General features: G+C 43.9%; 2 protein-coding genes across 12 annotated transcripts in view; one reads left to right on the forward strand and one right to left on the reverse strand.

The window, feature by feature from the left end:
* Positions 1-8,233, forward strand: part of kcnq3 (potassium voltage-gated channel, KQT-like subfamily, member 3) — a 62,066-nt gene extending 53,833 nt beyond the window's left edge. Inside the window, exons 7-16 of one of the 2 annotated variants that reach the window (XM_026313715.1) lie at positions 468-578; positions 1,015-1,110; positions 1,264-1,358; positions 1,905-1,931; positions 4,734-4,933; positions 5,082-5,187; positions 6,017-6,148; positions 6,239-6,334; positions 6,513-6,600; positions 7,082-8,233. In XM_026313715.1, the coding sequence (XP_026169500.1) occupies positions 468-578; positions 1,015-1,110; positions 1,264-1,358; positions 1,905-1,931; positions 4,734-4,933; positions 5,082-5,187; positions 6,017-6,148; positions 6,239-6,334; positions 6,513-6,600; positions 7,082-7,753 (1,623 nt within the window). In that variant the 3' untranslated portion in view covers positions 7,754-8,233. Of the gene's footprint in view, positions 1-467; positions 579-1,014; positions 1,111-1,263; positions 1,359-1,904; positions 1,932-4,733; positions 4,934-5,081; positions 5,188-6,016; positions 6,149-6,238; positions 6,335-6,512; positions 6,601-6,711; positions 6,772-7,081 lie in introns of those variants that run through there. The other variant, XM_026313716.1, reaches the window with a different exon arrangement.
* The window catches only part of LOC113134345 (zinc finger protein 62 homolog), a 757,491-nt gene that overhangs the window by 317,399 nt on the left and 422,674 nt on the right, over positions 1-17,418 (reverse strand). The window lies entirely within an intron of this gene.

The raw sequence follows: 17,418 nt of genomic DNA on the forward strand, positions 1-17,418 counted from the left end.
GAAGGCAGGGGTAAACCCTGGACAGGTCACCAGTCCATCACAGATTTGCTATATATATATATAGGTTTTATGTGACAAAGAGCCTGTAGCTTATTGAATAACAGTTCAGTGCTGGCAGAGCCTCATGCTCTAATGAAAACATTCTGACACACTGGTGCAGTTTTTGTTCAGCAGCCTCATTATGTCCCTGCCCTTCAACCAGCAGGTTCTGTGACAGCAAGCGTCTGTCCTGCTGAAGAGTCTCTAAAGTTAAGTGCTCCATCTTTGCTGGCAGCATCTGAACTGACCTTCAGTGGCTCAGTCCAGAGGTTCCAGGGCCAAGCAGGGCCCGCTTTCATTAGAACTACTGTGTGTTACTGTAGAGACTGTGACTCTGTTTGGATCATGTCCCCGTGACAGAAGCAAAGATCTAAAACGTAAAGAAACTGTATTTTAGTCATGATGCACCATCTCTCTCTCTTTTGCAGATCACACTGACCACCATTGGTTACGGAGACAAAACCCCAAAAACCTGGGCTGGGAGATTGTTAGCCGGCACTTTCGCTCTGATCGGAGTCTCCTTCTTCGCTTTGCCTGCAGTGGGTACACACGACTGTATTTACAGTTATCACAGTATCACTCACTTCTAAATGTGTAACACACTATTTTACACTAAGTTTTCACGCAGATCTATCGTCAGACCCGTGTGAAGTTTACTGATTTCCTTTTTTTGGATTCATGTTGATGCTCCAAAAAAGCTGATTCTGCATATTTTACCTTCACTGCTGCTTCATTCTACCTAGCTCACCATGTGTGTGTTTGGAATCATACACATAAAACCACAGCTACCACAACCACAGGCTTTTGGTCTTTACAGCAGGAACTGACATCCTGAACCTTAATCTAATCTAATCTAAATTTGAGATGCATGTGTGTGTGTGTGCAGCCCTGAAAGGTTGAGCCTTGTTGAGATGAACAGTGGGATGAAAAGACCTGCTGGTGTGTCTGCAGCTTTTGACTGTTCTATGGCTGCAGGGTATTCTGGGGTCAGGCCTGGCTCTGAAGGTCCAGGAGCAGCACAGACAGAAGCACTTTGAGAAGCGCAGACATCCGGCCGCCGGGCTCATCCAGGTGAGACACTACCTGACATCAGTACTGACCACCTGACATAACCTGTCCAGATGGGGTTTTTATATTTACGCTGTTAAAGCTGTAGGGATCTTACTGGATCAATCAGCTGTTCTTACATTATTTCCTGTGTTGTTGCTGTCTTCTTATTCCAAGTCTGCCTGGAGATATTATTCCACCAATCCAATCAGGGAAGACCTTATTGCCACATGGAGATATTATGAAACTATCATCTCTCTTCCCTGTTTCAGGTAACAAGTAAACTGTTTACAGTCCCCGATGCTCTGCTGTATGTTTTACACCAGTCATGAGTTTTGTTCAAACTTTTCATTTTCTTGAAAAGCTGGATGCTGAACAAATGTAACAGCTCCGGTTCTCACAAAGAAGGTCTTTCTATCTTGACTTAGTGTCTGTTAGGCTGTCAGAGCCTCGGTACTGTTACGTTTATACTGGTACGACAGTAAATATGTGTTATATACAATATTATATACATATACAGGTTATATACATATTTTATCATAGCAATCCTATATCTGTCTTTACTCAACCCACCAAATTGTTTAAGGACAGGACTGTCTCAGCATGACTTGATTTGATCACACTGGTGTTACCATCGACTCCTGAGGGTCGATCCATCAGCTGGTTCATCATGGAGTGTGGACCATCTTAACACAAACCTCAAACAGGAACAGCCATGTTCAAAGCAGCGTTTGATATTTGTCCTGTGACTTTTGGGTGATGCTGAAAGATGTCAGCAGCTCTGGTTAACTTTGTACTTTCTCTCTCTCCATCCGAAGGAAGGATCAGCTGGAGGCCATGGCGAGGTAGGTCACTGATTGATGTCCAGTGCAGATCCAGTAAATCACACAGAGTAAAGGACCTCTGGTGCCGCTTTAATTAGCCCAATGTGTTGGAAAGACTAATGAAGGTTTCCTAGAATATCCCCCGTTCACTTTTTAATAGCTTCCTGTATTAATTCACAAGTCGAATAAATCTCTCGCCTAATGGCCGTGGTAAATATGTGAATCGTGATGTAAAACTCCCACTCGTCCCGCTCTTTCATAGCACCGCCTTCCACTTCAGCTGCTCTGATGACATTTATGTTGAGAAATTTTTTTAGAAACGTATTAGTGAGTCCATTAGTTATGTTTCAATTATGAATGACAGTTTAAAGTGAGTAATTAGAGCTCGGGATGGGGTCTCTGGGTTTGATGATCTTTCTTTTTTCTCCATCATGTGGAGGAATATTAATGAGTCTCTACATCAAAACATGTGACCGGGGGCGTTTGATTTTTTGATTTGAGAAAGAGATTCATCTTGTCTTAGATAAAGATAAATGACACAATTTTAGATGATTAACTAATGTTTTTTTTCCAGAGGGATTTAAAAACTTCCCACAACACGAGACTTGGAAAATACAGGAGAGGGCATTAATTACTACAAGGGAACGTGGGAGTGAATAATGATCCATTATCCTCTTTAAAGGTTTTAGTTCCAAACATACACACATGAACTTCATGTGGGGAACATGCTGACTGATTTGTAGAGGGCGAAACAGTGAGGAAGTAATGACAGAGAGATACAGAGTGTTAAATATTTTGTAGGATTAGCGGTGGGAAATTAGCCGTCTGACATTATCTTGTTGCTCTGAGCAAAGAGGTGGAGGACAGCCAGAAACTACAGCAGCACTGTCAGGTCCAAAAAGAGGGCGATAAGCCACTTACAGTGTGTGTATTTGTGTGTGTGTGTCACTACACGGCCATGTTACAACTTTTATTGGAGTTATCTGATCGATTCAACACAGCACAGGCAGAAAATTAGATCCCATCTGAGAGTCAGTTTGTCCGTGTGTTGGTGAGAAAAAGCTTCAGACCTTTGCAGTGAGGACGGTGTCAGCTCAGTCAGTCAGTCAGTCAGTCAGTCAGTTAGTTTTCATGACAGAAAATATCAGAACAGATATGAGTGAATCTAATCCATAACTCTACAAAGCTCAAAATTGGTTTATGTTTTCAACAAAGCCCCTGAAAAGATCCAAACAACTCTGCGTCTTGACATGTTCTGAAAACATAGATCTGTAAAAGTGATTTCATAAAGCACCTGGACAAAAGGAAATATTGCACCTGCAGATTATTACACATTTGGCATTTAGAGTTTTGAGGCAGCAGGATTGTGTAAAATGGATAATGCATCATTTCATTCAGAAATAACACTGTGCTCAAGTCTGCCAGGTGGAAAACAAGTGTGTCATGTGTCTGTTTTCGGACCCAATTACAACTGTAATAAACTGGAACCATCCTGTAATATTGCCATTATAGGTTTTGTGCAGGTGTAGTAAACTAAGATGAGTCCATGTCTGTCTTGGGAAGGGAGAGCTGTGGGAGATGTTGTGTTGCCAGAGGGTAATCACGTCTAATCTTCTGTTCTTTATTCTGTCGAGGAGCGGTCAGAAAGAGATTCTCTCTTCCTTTAAAGCGTCCTATTCTGCAGCCTCTCAGCGCTGTAATCTGCCGTCCCTATTCTGCCACATAGAGGCTCATATTGTGTGTCTGCTGTGGGAGCAAAGTCTCTGAGAACGCTCCACATTTCAGAGGTCTTGTTCACGCTGCGGTGGGCTCCGGTTACCCTGCCCCTCTGCCTCTTACAAGGCACACAGGACTCTTATTTTACCCAGGGAGCTCTCGTCTTTGTGCTGCCAAATATCATCAGCCATTGGACAGTAAAGGAGACCAATCTCCTCCCAGATCTTTGAGGCTTCTTTCTGCCAGGACAGCACCATTGAGGCATCGAGGCAGCAGAGCATGGAGACCTGAAGTCAGACTTAAGGAAAGTTGTAGCTGAGAGTAGAAAAGGGATATTTTTGTAACCGTCACTGCTGGTAAAACATTTTTGCACTGATGTGGACACACCTTTGATACAGTCCAAAAAGACAAACTCCCATGGTTCTGTTTGCACTACATGTGTGTTTCCATATTTGTCAGCACATAAAGAGCGTACTGTCCTAAATTTTATTATACCACACGGTCTTGGATTCTTGTTGCCATTAAGATGCAGAAACTAAAAATCGCATTGAAGCTTTACGAGGTCAAAGGGCATCCAGACCTCAAGCTTAAAACTGGTCCACATCTGGTTAAAAACTCTGAGCAGCGTACAGCTGCTTATTTTATTTATCTAGATTTCAGGCCATAGTCTAGGAGTTTTTTTAAAACATCAACACGTGACCGAGATGTTTTTAAAAAAAGTGCCCCGTTCTATTTACTGCAGCTCCATTTTAAGACTAATCCAGATGTGTGTGGATCCACAAATTCTCCAAAGCATCCTTGATGTATTTGAAAGCACTCAAAGCATGTTGACATGTTATTGTCAAGGTGTTGTTAAGCCATTAGGTTGGTCAGGTGTGTAGAGTTGTAAACTTTAGACTGAACCAGAACTTAAGCACACTTGTAACAATGACACACAACATTAGAGATGCTAGTTAAAACCATAAACCAGCATTACAGTCTTTGAGAGTTCACTTTTGGCCTTGGACAGTTCACCAATCACTCAATTAGCATGTGGCTCATGTGGTTTGACCAAATGTGTTGTAGTCATGAGGTTGAACAGTTTTTGACTTTTGTCTTCCACTTCAGCCAAAAGCTGAGTTTACTCGAGCGTGTTCGTCTTCCCAACGCGAGACTGTCGGTTGGGACGGGCAAGAAGCTCATAGGGAACGCCGAGTCCATTGAGGAAAGTCCCTCCAAGGAGCCCAAACCTGCCGGCTTCAGTAACCGGGAACGCTTCCGCACCGCCTTCCGCATGAAGGCCTACACACTCCGCCAGAGCTCTGAAGGTACGCCACGAATATTGTGTATGCCTGTGAATATTAGAAAGCAAAGGAAGGATTTGGTCTGGTTTGGTTCACAATTGGGCACTGAGCTTAAATCCAATAGTGATTAACTGTCTCTGTTCTGTTTCTTGTGTTTTTGTGTGTCTGTCAGATGCCGGAGCTCTGGCAGATCCAGCCTTAGAGGAGCGGGGCTTCCCTGCAGACATCCTCCTGGAGGAGATGATCCCCACACTGAAACTGGTCATCAGGGCGGTCAGGTCAGCAGCTTCAAACAGTGATGTCATGACGTCATGTGATGTGATGTCTGTCAGCAGGTGGAGCTCACACAGCTGACACAATGCAGGAGCTCAGATCTAGCCTGAGGGCCTGTGAGATGAGTGATTAACCCTGTGAAAGTGCTGCCTCCTTCCACACCATTATTTCGGGGCTGAATGGGTCTCTGAATCGGACACCCAGGCCTATAAGGTTTTAGTTTCAGGACCCAAGACTTTCAGCTGGAGCAGCAGCAGCCGACTCTGGGAAGAGTCCGATTCAAGTCTAAGGGACAAAAGAATTAGCTCAGTGGGTGGCAGGGAGGCTGTCAAAGAACTGAAAGGTGTTGGGTTTGGTCCAAACATGGAGAGTGTCAGAGTATCGCTGAGCAGGACAATGAGCCCATGTTGTTCCTGTAAAAAAAAAAAGGTTTAACACGGGGACACTGGGATGGTTTGTAGTGTGAAGTGCAGACTCTGGTCCAAACAGAGCTGAGCCTGAAGTGATTTATCTTTCATGTTCCACTGAATATTTGGTAATGACAAAAAGAATGAGATGAGAGATAAAACCTGTCAAAGTGGCTGAGCTCACTCATTGATAGGGCGAAGAGCTCAGACATTACAAACTGACCATGTTGGTGGTTTGGACACCTGGTTCAGGTGCCTGGTGCTTTCCTTCTCATGATCTGTGGACATGCCCGTCATGACGGAGATCTTAGGACAGAGCCAGAGAAGGGCTTACATAACCCACTGGGACTGGGGAGTCAACCTGCAAAATCTAATCTAATCTGCAGTGAAGTGCCACTTTAATAACCTGCTGAACTGTGTCTCTCAGGATCATGCAGTTCCTCTTGAACAAGAAGCAGTTTAAGGAAACCCTGAGGCCTTACGACGTCAAAGACGTGATCGAGCAGTACTCTGCTGGACACCTGGACATGCTCTGTAGAATTAAATACCTCCAGACAAGGTGAGCAGCTGCATTTCAGACCAGGGGGTTTGTCTGAGTGAAGCAAACATGGCCTCTTTCCTCAAGCTCTTCCTGTTTTCCTTCCTTAAGGATCGACATGATTCTTGCCCCTGGACCTCCCCTCACACCGAAACACAAGAAAACTCAGAAAACGCCTTTTGCCTACCCACCCAATCAGTCACCCAGGTACTGTTCCACTGTTCATAAAGAAAGAATTAGTGATCTTCTTTGATCACATGATCTTCTTTGATCACATGATCTTCTTTGTACGTGTGATATGTTCTGTGTGTTAACAAACATTGTTTTTGTAAAGGAATTTCTCCAGTGAACCTTTTGTCCCTCTAACACTGTCCCTGTGTCGCAGGCACGAGTCTTACTTAGCCAAAGCCGCCTCCATGCCAGATGCTGAAGACCAAAGCATGATGGGAAGATTTGTCAGGGTGGAGAGACAGGTGAGGATTAGGACCGTGAAGCATCTTGAATAAGTGATGGAGTTCTCAACATTTCAGATGCACTAACAACTGAAACGTTTGAAACGTATCAGACAAATTGTGCTTTTGTAGGTTAAGTATTTGCGTCCGTTTTGATGAAGCCCTAAGATCCAGAGGACGTCCAACAGCCCCAGAACTAACATCTGCTTTGATATCAGGACTTTATACAAAAACATCTGTTCTTTTAATAGTAAGTTTAAGTAGAGCTCAGATTTGAACTGTTGACCACTTGTCAGTACTTTGATGGTACCTAGAGCCCGACAGTCCAAAATGGAAGCAGGTGTAGTTTTAGTTACTGCTTCCAACTGTAAAGTTCCAGTGAAATAAATTTTTGTCTTCATTCAGATTCATTTTTCTGTGTGAGTGACGCTTTAGTTTCAGCAGGTAGATTAGGCCACAGGGATCAGAAGCTGCTGCTGCCATTATTGTGTGTCTGTCTCAGGTGGAGGACATGGAGAAGAAGTTGGACTTCCTGGTGGACATGCACATCCAGCACTCGGAGCACCTGCAGGTGGACTCCGCGGGTGGTGCCCACATGACCCTGGAGCCCTGCGAGCCCGCGGGGGACGATGAGATCAGACGGGTTTTCTTCAACTACTCCGAGGCGTTCCCACACATGTCCTTCCAGGTGCCTGTCAGCAAGATGAGTCCATATTACGGCAGGGGGGGTAGAGGAGGTGGAGAAGGGCTGGGGTTGGGTGGAGGTGGCTACCTAGGTCCAGACCCTCCAGCTGCCATCCCCACGTACACCGAGCGTCCCACAGTGTTGCCCATCAGCTCCCTGCAGGACTTGTCAGCAGGGCCAGGTAGGACCACAGGGGGGCGGGGGGCCGACTCGCCTCTTTCCATGTTGTCGGTGAACCACGAGGAGCTGGAGCGCTCGCCCAGTGGGTTCAGCATCTCTGGGGAGCGGGAGGGGGAGGAAGGTTTGGGCCTGTCATTGCAGGCTGGGGTGGCGACCGGCGATGCCAGCTGGACGAGACCCAGGCCGAGCTACCTGGCGGAGGGGGAGACAGACACAGACACGGACCCCTTCACGCCCAGTGGGGGGCCCCTGCCGCTGTCCTCCACGGGGGAGGGGTTTGGCGACGCTGTGTGGAACACGCCACCTTGAGAGGTGTTCACGTGACCACACAGTAATCCACGACTCTGAGTTAAGACCTTAAATCCAACCCATGCCTCTAAACCCAAATCAGTTTGGGTCAAATCCACACCTCTGGACCATGTGGAGGTAAAGGGGGGGTCCAATCTGCCTTGATGCTGCAGGGTCACGAGGGAGGTCACCGACCTTCAGAGGCCACCGCGGATTGGCTGCCGTCCAGACAGAGCCATGAGACTGCCCGGAAAGACGGGAAACCCGACCGTTTGTAAAGTAAAACTCTGTACAGTGCACACTTTAGCTAAAATAAAAAGAACATGAATATACGTACTATATACACCCAAAAGCTTTATCGCTGCAAAGCCAACGCACTGCATGTGACGCATGCGACTTTTAGTGTAGACACTGCAAAGTTCAGGATATCAGGAAACGGGAAAAGAGATTGGAGGGATACGTACACCTGCTATGCCATTTTCTAACACTTATTTTTTATATGGACACATTTTCATTGTTTTATTTTGCATGGTTTGCATGATAATGCACCATTCAAGGGTGACGCTTGGAGCCTGATACTCAGACCAAAAGTCTCCTTTCTTTCTGATGTGTGTGTGTGTGTGTGTGTGTGTGTGTGTGTGTGTGTGTGTGTGTGTGTGTGAGAAAGAGAGAGGTAAGGAAACTCTGGTTAGTTGCTGGCATTTCTGCTTTTCTCACGTCGTGCTGTAAATTGTTCGAGGGTCAGTTCTGTCCTCAAACCAGAACTTCTGACCCGTCACTTTGTTTTCTCACCACTGTGCTCTTTAGTTGGATGTCACCACTTTATGTTTACAAACTTAGAAAGAAATTCGACAGAATTCGAAACACTAAATCTCTGCTGCTGTGTTGGCACATGGATTCAGGGATATGATTAATTTACAAACGTTCCTGGACTTATTGACTGCCGAGGTCCGTTTATCACTGCTAGAACTGGATTTTATCTGACGATCAGACGGTTCATATCAGCACAAATACAGAAATGGCTTAAACAGCAGTTAGACAAATGAGACTTTTCCGCTTTGTAATTTTAAATAATTAGTACAGGCCACCTGTGGTTTAAATCCAAAGTCTAAAACCTGTAAAATAATAATTCTGAAATTCTTCAGTTCTACTAAATTAGCCTGTCCACATGTTAAAATGACCCAACAAATACAGTCTGTTTATATATAATATATTCTTTATAAAAGAAGCAGAAAAGTGTTGTCAACCTTATAAAATGTGTTTCTCCACTGTCAACACGTCTTTATGGTAATGCATCATTAAAGGCAGGACGTCATAACGTGTTTTTTGTACCTTAAATTTCTTGTCACACAAACTGCTGCACTGTAAGCGACCGAATGTCACAGGCCACAGACTGGAAATGCTGGAGGGACACGTAGAAACGCTGCAGAGGTTTCAGATGTCGGCCCAAATATACAGAGAAGGAAACAGCAGGAGCCTTAGCAGCTTTACAGAACACCACTTATAGGCCTGGACAGCTCTTACTACTTTAGATTTAGGACGACACTGATGCTGAATGTAATATCTGACAACCGCCTATATCGACACACGTGAACTATTACACAGTTATAGCATGTTCAAGCACCTTCAGCGTCAGGTGAGTTTTATAGAGAGGCTTCCACACCAGGCTTCACCACGGAGTTCAGGACTTTCCCAGTTCACTGTAACATTGGGGGGAGACTAGTCAGCCTTGGGTCAGGGTGTCTGTCCCTTCAGATGAGTCTGTACATCACAACATTGTAGGATTCGTTCAGTGTCAGCTGAGGGACTTATCAATTATCAATTATCAATACTATTAACTCTGGTTAGGTTCATTTCTTTGCCAGAGAAACATCGAGGGGCTTGTGACACATCCAAGATGAGGGTACCATCTTTTGGAGATGTTGGGTTTTGTTCTGCCTTGTGTACAGACACTGGCACATGTCAACGCTCCAAAAACTCAATTTCATAACATCGACCTGCACATCCAGATGCTCGGCTTCACCTTGTTTCTCAGTGTCTGTGGTGTGTTTTGTTTTCAGGCGGCTCGTCTTCGTCGTGATGTGGCAAACACCACCCCGTGTAATTACAGCAGATCGTAGTGAGGCCTGTTGTGGAAGAAACAATCTGTGAACCAAACGCTTACTATAATCTATTTAACTAATTATATTACAGCTACTGTTATTACTTAAAGTATCTTCTATTAAATTCTGTTCAACTCTATATTTAAAAAGGAACTAACTCGCAATCCTGACACCAGTTGTCAACACGCAGACGTAAAGATCCAACCATGACGATATATCCCTGTAGACGTTCGTTCATCGTGCCTCTGAAGCAAGACGCGTTCAGAATGAGTGCACAGCATCATTCTGTGTTTAGTGTTCCAGCGCCACTTCATGTCACCTCTCTCACCACACAGGGTTTACCAACGTGGGCTCTGTTTCCATCGGTAGTGATAGTCTTTTCTAAACTAGCACACAGTACTGACTTGCTTTGTAAAATACTGTTTTCTAGCTTTGTGAAGCTTTTGGCTCATTCACTGAATTCAGACTCTACGTGATTATCAGCTACACTGAAATGTAAAGGATGTTTCTTTCTTTCTTTAAGTTGAACTGTTTTATCTGGAAGTTTAAAATCTCAATAACTCGCTCTGCAAATCCATCAACGCCGTGTTTCTGCTGCGGTAGATTTTCAGCTCTGCTTCGTCCCTTATTAAATTTACAGGAAGAGTCAGTTGAACAGTATCACTGGAAACAACCATGTAACAGCATTGGGATATTTATAGGTCCACGGCAAATTACTGTTAACATGTTACTGTTTTATTAATTGTTGAGCAGAATAAATTGTCTTCCAGGACACAAAGATACAGTGGGGGGAAGATGTGATCCGAGTTTGAAGTCGATTGTTCTCAGGAATTAAAAGGATAAAAACAGTTGAAGTTACTCCTGGTAAAGGGAATAAAACACACTGTCTCTGTTATAAAAAATCATTTTGAATAAATGACTTTTATTTGGCTTATTTTTAATTGAAACAAGGTTGTTTTTTGTTTTTTTAAGATGAAAACTATTTAAAATATGAAATTTATTTTTCATGTTGTGAAATATTTTCTCCAGTGACGTCATGTCAAACAAGTGCGAGGAAGAAAGTAAACTAATGAATTAATGTGACGTTGTTGATTCCAACGCTGTGACTGATCCTTTCAGTCAATTTATAAATGTGTAAGTGTTTTCAATAAGCCACAAACTAACAAAGGCTGACTTAGAAACATTTGGTGACCAAAGGACCAAGTTCATTGCAGCTGTTCACACTAAAGCGAATCTGGTTCTGTGTGAATCTGATTGAACTTGTAGTTTTAGTCCATCAGACGTGTTAATGTGACGTCACTGGAGAACTGAAACGTTTCCCATCCTGCTGCAGAAACTCCTGAGACCTATGTCTTCTTATTTTCTCTGATGTAAAAACTGATAAAAACTGTACAAACGTCTTTGACATGTCATGTTTCCTGGTTTACCCTTTATGTTTGTGTTTTCATTGATGCTCCATGTCTTTTTCTTTTTTTTCAATATTCCCCAAACCGCATAATCTGCTAATTTACAATTCTGGTTTCCACTTGAATAGCCTGATACGTCAAACTAAGAGGTGTGTTGATGGAATTGATCGTAAATGGACACAGAAAATATTTGTGTTTTAACTGTGGTTGTTAGGGGGGCCGTTCATACCTCGGTGTAACATTCACACGTCATTTGGTTGTTATTTTTAGTCTTGTTAAGATTAAGGCTCCAAACCTGGTCTCTTGTTAAATGAAAGGCACTATTTTTTAAAAATACACCCCCTGATTTGATTATAGCCCCCAAAAGACACTTTCCCCCCAATTTTCACGCTGCTGTTTAAAGTACACATAGAAATTGCACTGAATTTCAAAATAAAATCAGGGAGTGTATCTTTAACCTAAAAGTACTTTTGTAGCTTTGTTAGGGCAGTTTACAAAATTACAATATTCCACATTTTGCTTGTCAGCAGACGTTCTTGCAGTGGTCACTTACTCTACGAATGAAGTTCAGAGTTGTTGTTGTTGTAGCCGGAAAAACAACTTACAACAGGCTAAATACACCATTTATATCACTTCTACATACAGAATCACTTGGTTTTATTTTGACAATACTTCTGTTTCATTCCCTTAAAGCCAAACGTGTCTGTGCTTAAAACGAGCCCTTCTACCTGTGGAGGAACTCACCTGTCATTTAGTTCCTTTGGCTCAGTGTGAACTTGGATGTGCATCGATTCTGAATGAAAAGGAGCACTTTATGGCATCTGTGTAGTCATGAGGGCAATAGAGCTTGCTGTGATTATTCTCTTAATTATGGTTGTTTTCATTGTAACTGCATAACTTGCAATGCACTGATGGACACATTCTACATAACCTGTAATTTTAGGGACGTTTTGATTGCTACAGATTATTTGTGCCTTGGCCTTTTCCAGTACACTTCTTTTCAATGTATATTTATTAATTTGGTCATGCTTTTCCCGCTATGGCTGTCGATACACAGCACAAACCTGTCGGTAATATCTAATGGCAAACGCTGCATTTACACAAACCAACAGCCAGACAGAAATCACCTGCAGATTTATGCAGATTTATGATTCCATCCATCATCTAAACCCCCTTATTCGTATGTAGGGTCAGGGGTACGCCCTGGACAGGTGGCCAGCCCATCACAGGGCAGATTTATGATTCAGCAGGTAAAAACAGGTCTTTTCTCTTTTGATGGAGCTAGGCTAGAAGTTTCCCCTGCTTCCAGTCTTTGTGCTAAGCTAGGACCAAATGTTCTCTCTGAACTGTTCACACAGAGAAACATGGTCTTTAAACAGATACATTTGGTTATACCTCAAAAAAATGTCGTAGTCTCAGTTTCCAAGCTACGTGGAAAATGTGCCAAAAGCCTGAAACTAAAGACAGTAAATATGAGTAAGCATGACTTCCTAGAGGACGGGGTTGTTTTCATTACCTGTGGGGGGTTTGTCTAAATGCAGCCGGTTCATTCAGAGAAACGTCTTTATAGACACACAGGTTGGATATCACAGGCAGCTTTGTCTGAGTTTATCGCCTGCAGCTTGTTTTTGGGTCAGAAACAGTTTTGTTGTTCTTAAGTTTCACTGAGGGACGTTTGGACAACTTTACACTAGTGGCCTTCAGAGCTGTGCATCATTTTTCTCATCGCAGTTTGAAAAAAGAAAATAACAATAAACTTGTCATTTCTATTCTGTATTAGACCATTTTAAATATTTTGTTCTGATGATATAATATGCAAATGTATTCTTACTTGATTTTTTTATTTTTTGTCTTTTCAATTGCACCAGTTATTAATAAAGTACTGAAAATAAACGTGTATGAGTGGACATTGTGTGGAAGGTAAACTAATATTTCGTCCACAGCCTGCACTGGGAATCTTCTCTCTTTTTGTTTGCACTGCCTGTTTTTCAGTTTGCAGCCTGATCAGCGTGAGAAGATTAGTTCATTTTACTTCTTTCTTATATTTATTGGATAAAAGTCTGCAAATATCTTTTTCCCAGGGGCGGCTGTTCCCAGGCCCTCAGCAGACCTGTGTCCTCCCCTGCCCGTTACTGCTGCCAGTGCAACCCAAGTGCCCAGCGATCCCCCGTCATTAGGGACTGGCTCTCACCCCCCTTGTCCACTGATCCTCCACAGGGCTCCTGTGTCGCTCCGGCAGCTTGTTAGCTTCGCTGCAAAAAGTGTTTTTCAGCGGGAGAAGATGATGTTCTGACTTTAGTTCAAATGAAAGATGCACCAGCAGGAACATGTGTCCAAGCAAATGAGATTAAACAGCTAAGGAAAAGTCAAATCACAGTGGAAGGTAAATCTATTTTCACATCTAGAGGAGATGTGACTGACAGGTGAAGTATAATGCAGATTAATCACCATAAAGGAAGGATGTATGTTAGTACAGCAGCTAAATGACTCCTGTTGGACCTGAGGTTGGAGATTTTTTACAGTGGGTTTGGGATCAGTGTCCAACCTGCTGCCAGACATGTTTTTTTTTTTTGTTTTTTTTTTGTACAGAGCTCCGCACAGTCTAGTCCTTATCTGACCACAGGTGTGTGAAGCACTGGGCGAGGTTTGATGCTGCAGGACGGTCGACACAGCCGCTTTTACGTTTACAGGAGGCTGCAAGCTGCAGGTAAACTCTTTGTAGCATGAAGTATTTTAACGTTTTGAAGAAAAGGGGAAAACAAGTTCTCTCATTTGTCATTTGTCCCCATGAATTGATGGATTTTTAAAATGAAAGCGTCACTAATCTTAGTTTGTTCTTTTTAAACTCATTATTTAAAGTTTTTTACTTGCCTGCATAGAGCTGGTGATGTGTCTCTTAGATGATAAATGATTTTATGGGGTAATAAAACTTCTTTCCCATTAAAATGCTGATAATGCTACTGGAGAAAAGGGAAAATCTGAACATGACCATAGTTTTATTTGGACAGGGTGAAACCTGTCTCTCTCTGTCGGCGTCTCACTGTAGTTAGTTTTTTCACAGTAAAGTCAAACCTGTGACTAAACCTAGTTTCTTGTTAGGGATTCTGCAGAGCTAAAAGTCGGCTGTGCCTCCTGTTTCTAGTGTTTCTGAATGTGAAGCTTTGTGCTCTGCAGGTCACCGGGGAGCCTGACAAAGCTTTTCACACAGACATGCATGAGATTCAGCAGTTTATAGAGTCAGAAAGTTAGCAGATGTGTCAGGACGGGGACGGCTGAGACCGGGGAGACTGATCCACTTTGTGTGATTTGGTGGTCCTGTGGTGTCAGCAGGGCCATGGCAGGCGAACACAGAGCCGCGCTGCAGCCACGCTTCTGTTTCATCCTCTGTCTTTCCACCACTGTGCTCGTCCTCCTGAGCCAAGGTACGTCTGCACGTCTACGTTTAATCTGTGTCTCAGGTCAGTGAAGGGAACTCTAAGTTAAAGAAGCAGCACAACACTAAGTATTATCAGTAAAACCTGCCTATAGTATTGAAGTAAGAGTACTACTTCTGCACTGGGGGTGTAGTGGAGCAGACTGACTCCATTACAGTTACATGCAGCTTCACAGAACAAGAAGGAAATAAAGATAAAGAAAACGTCCTTTTTAAACTGAATTTGTTGAATTTCCCGACAGCGTTAAGACACAGACGGCAGGAAGAGCAGCACAAGAGACACATCCCAGACTCCACAGGTAACTGTCTTCATCCTTCTGCTTCTTCTTTTGTTCTGCGTTTCCTCATCTCTTCAGATTTAGAACGAGTCGCTGTCTAAAAGAACATGCAGGTTTTTACTACATGTCACACAAAATGTGGTAATTTATGTTTCACAGCTTCGATTTTCCTCCTCTAGTTTGCCTGAAGTGCAGCTGATCCAACACTGTGTCACTGCTGTTGTTAATTGGTTGAAATGTTGATGAGGTGGAAAATCCATCAGTGAGTTAAAGTGAAGCGTTATTATTATTTAGTTATTTTAAATGTGGTGCTTCAGTAGATTTGATGTTTTTCATTAAAGAGCTGATGGAGAAATGACCGAATATGTAACGTCCTTTTGTTCTGGCTAAACCTTTTTGAAGGTAAGAAGTAATAGAGCAGCTTTAAACCATCAACCAGTAAAATGCCAATATCAGCTCAGCCTGTATCAGTAAGTCCATCAGACAAACCCCTTCACTGACCTTGTGTTATTCTAATATCTCTCGCCCTCCGGCTGTTTCTTCTTCCAGAACATCTGCCGGCGATGCGGCCGAAGCTGTTAATTCCATTAAAACCAGAATAAGCCCCTTTTGAATTTACTGTCTGCTTTTATTTCCCAGAAATCCCTGCAGAGCACATCGATCCAGCCGCCATCGACCTCACTCCCCTGGTCAATACTCTAATAAATTCAAGCCAGTCGGGTACGTTGTCGTCATATCACCGATGTGGAGATCAGCTGTGAGCTGTTCGTCTTTAATGTGTGTCAGCAGCCTCAGTCGAACTTCACACAGGCTGAACCTGTCTGGTTTGGTTTTATTTAGAAATATAGAGGATGATAATTCAACGGTGAAAACTGTTAGTTTGTGCTGCTGGAAAATAAAGATCTGACCTGTAAATTAGCCCAGAGTAAAGTAAAGAGTAAAGTTTTTTTGTTGCCTAAATTATCAGAAAGTCCTGCTCTTGTTTTCCAGGCTCCCGCCAGCTCTTCTCCCTCCTCAGCGTGACGTCCTACAGCTCTCTGGCCCTGCACAAACTCACCCTGCTGGTGTACAACAGTAAATATCCAAACCTCGTCCTCCTGTCTGTGCTAAAGTGCAAGGTAACATGGTAAAACACATGCAGGTCAGGATTAGGGTCTGAACCCAGGTGGACCCGGGGCCTTTCTGTGTGGAGTCTGCATGTTGTCCCTGTGTCTGTGTGGGTTTTCTCCTCCCACAGTCCAAACACATGCAGGTCAGGATTAGGGTCTGAACCCAGGTGGACCCGGGGCCTTTCTGTGTGGAGTCTGCATGTTGTCCCTGTGTCTGTGTGGGTTTTCTCCTCCCACAGTCCAAACACATGCAGGTCAGGATTAGGGTCTGAACCCAGGTGGACCCGGGGCCTTTCTGTGTGGAGTCTGCATGTTGTCCCTGTGTCTGTGTGGGTTTTCTCCTCCCACAGTCCAAACACATGCAGGTCAGGATTAGGGTCTGAACCCAGGTGGACCCGGGGCCTTTCTGTGTGGAGTCTGCATGTGGTCCCTGTGTCTGTGTGGGTTTTCTCCTCCCACAGTCCAAACACATGCAAGTCAGGATTAGGGTCTGGACCCAGGTGGACCCGGGGCCTTTCTGTGTGGAGTCTGCATGTTGTCCCTGTGTCTGTGTGGGTTTTCTCCTCCCACAGTCCAAACACATGCAGGTCAGGATTAGGGTCTGAACCCAGGTGGACCCGGGGCCTTTCTGTGTGGAGTCTGCATGTTGTCCCTGTGTCTGTGTGGGTTTTCTCCTCCCACAGTCCAAACACATGCAGGTCAGGATTAGGGTCTGAACCCAGGTGGACCCGGGGCCTTTCTGTGTTTCTGCACTAAAGGCTGTTTCTGTTTGTCAGTAGCGCCATCGTGTGGCTCAGGTGTGTAACAGCCTGTAATGAACAGCGATGTTTGCCTTTGTTTCTTGATGAATCAGGTCTTAGCTGGTGGAGCAGGGTGTGTGCAGCCTGAGCCCCCTCACTGATCTCCTGATCTCCTGATCCGACTGACGCTGCTGCTGTTTTTGTGTTTTCAGTTTCCAGCATCAGGAGTTTAGAAAGCAGCACGTTCAGGAGACGTTTCTGTTACTGTGTCACAAACGACACCAACGATTTAACCGGTGCAAACACTCTGTCTTACATTCGTAACTATTTCTTTATCTGTTTGAAACGTTTTGCTGAAGTTTAACTCCCAAACGTCTGTGACTGTGCTCAGACTTTACGGCCGTGCTGCTGGACGTGATGGGAAACTCAACCAGTTCCCTACACGAGCTCTTCAAATCTGCCTCCATAGTGTCAGGTAGGTCCTGTGATTAAGAACAGACTGTTGTATGTGTCTGTAGTTTCCAGGCCAGTCTTCACAGTGCACTGTTCTCTGTTTGTGTGTCAGTGAGCCAGAGGAACAGCTCGGACTGCATTTACATCTGCGTGATGGCAGGTAAG

The sequence above is a fragment of the Mastacembelus armatus genome, chromosome 17 (assembly GCF_900324485.2).
Source record: "Mastacembelus armatus chromosome 17, fMasArm1.2, whole genome shotgun sequence".
Classification (NCBI taxonomy): Eukaryota; Metazoa; Chordata; class Actinopteri; order Synbranchiformes; family Mastacembelidae; genus Mastacembelus; species Mastacembelus armatus.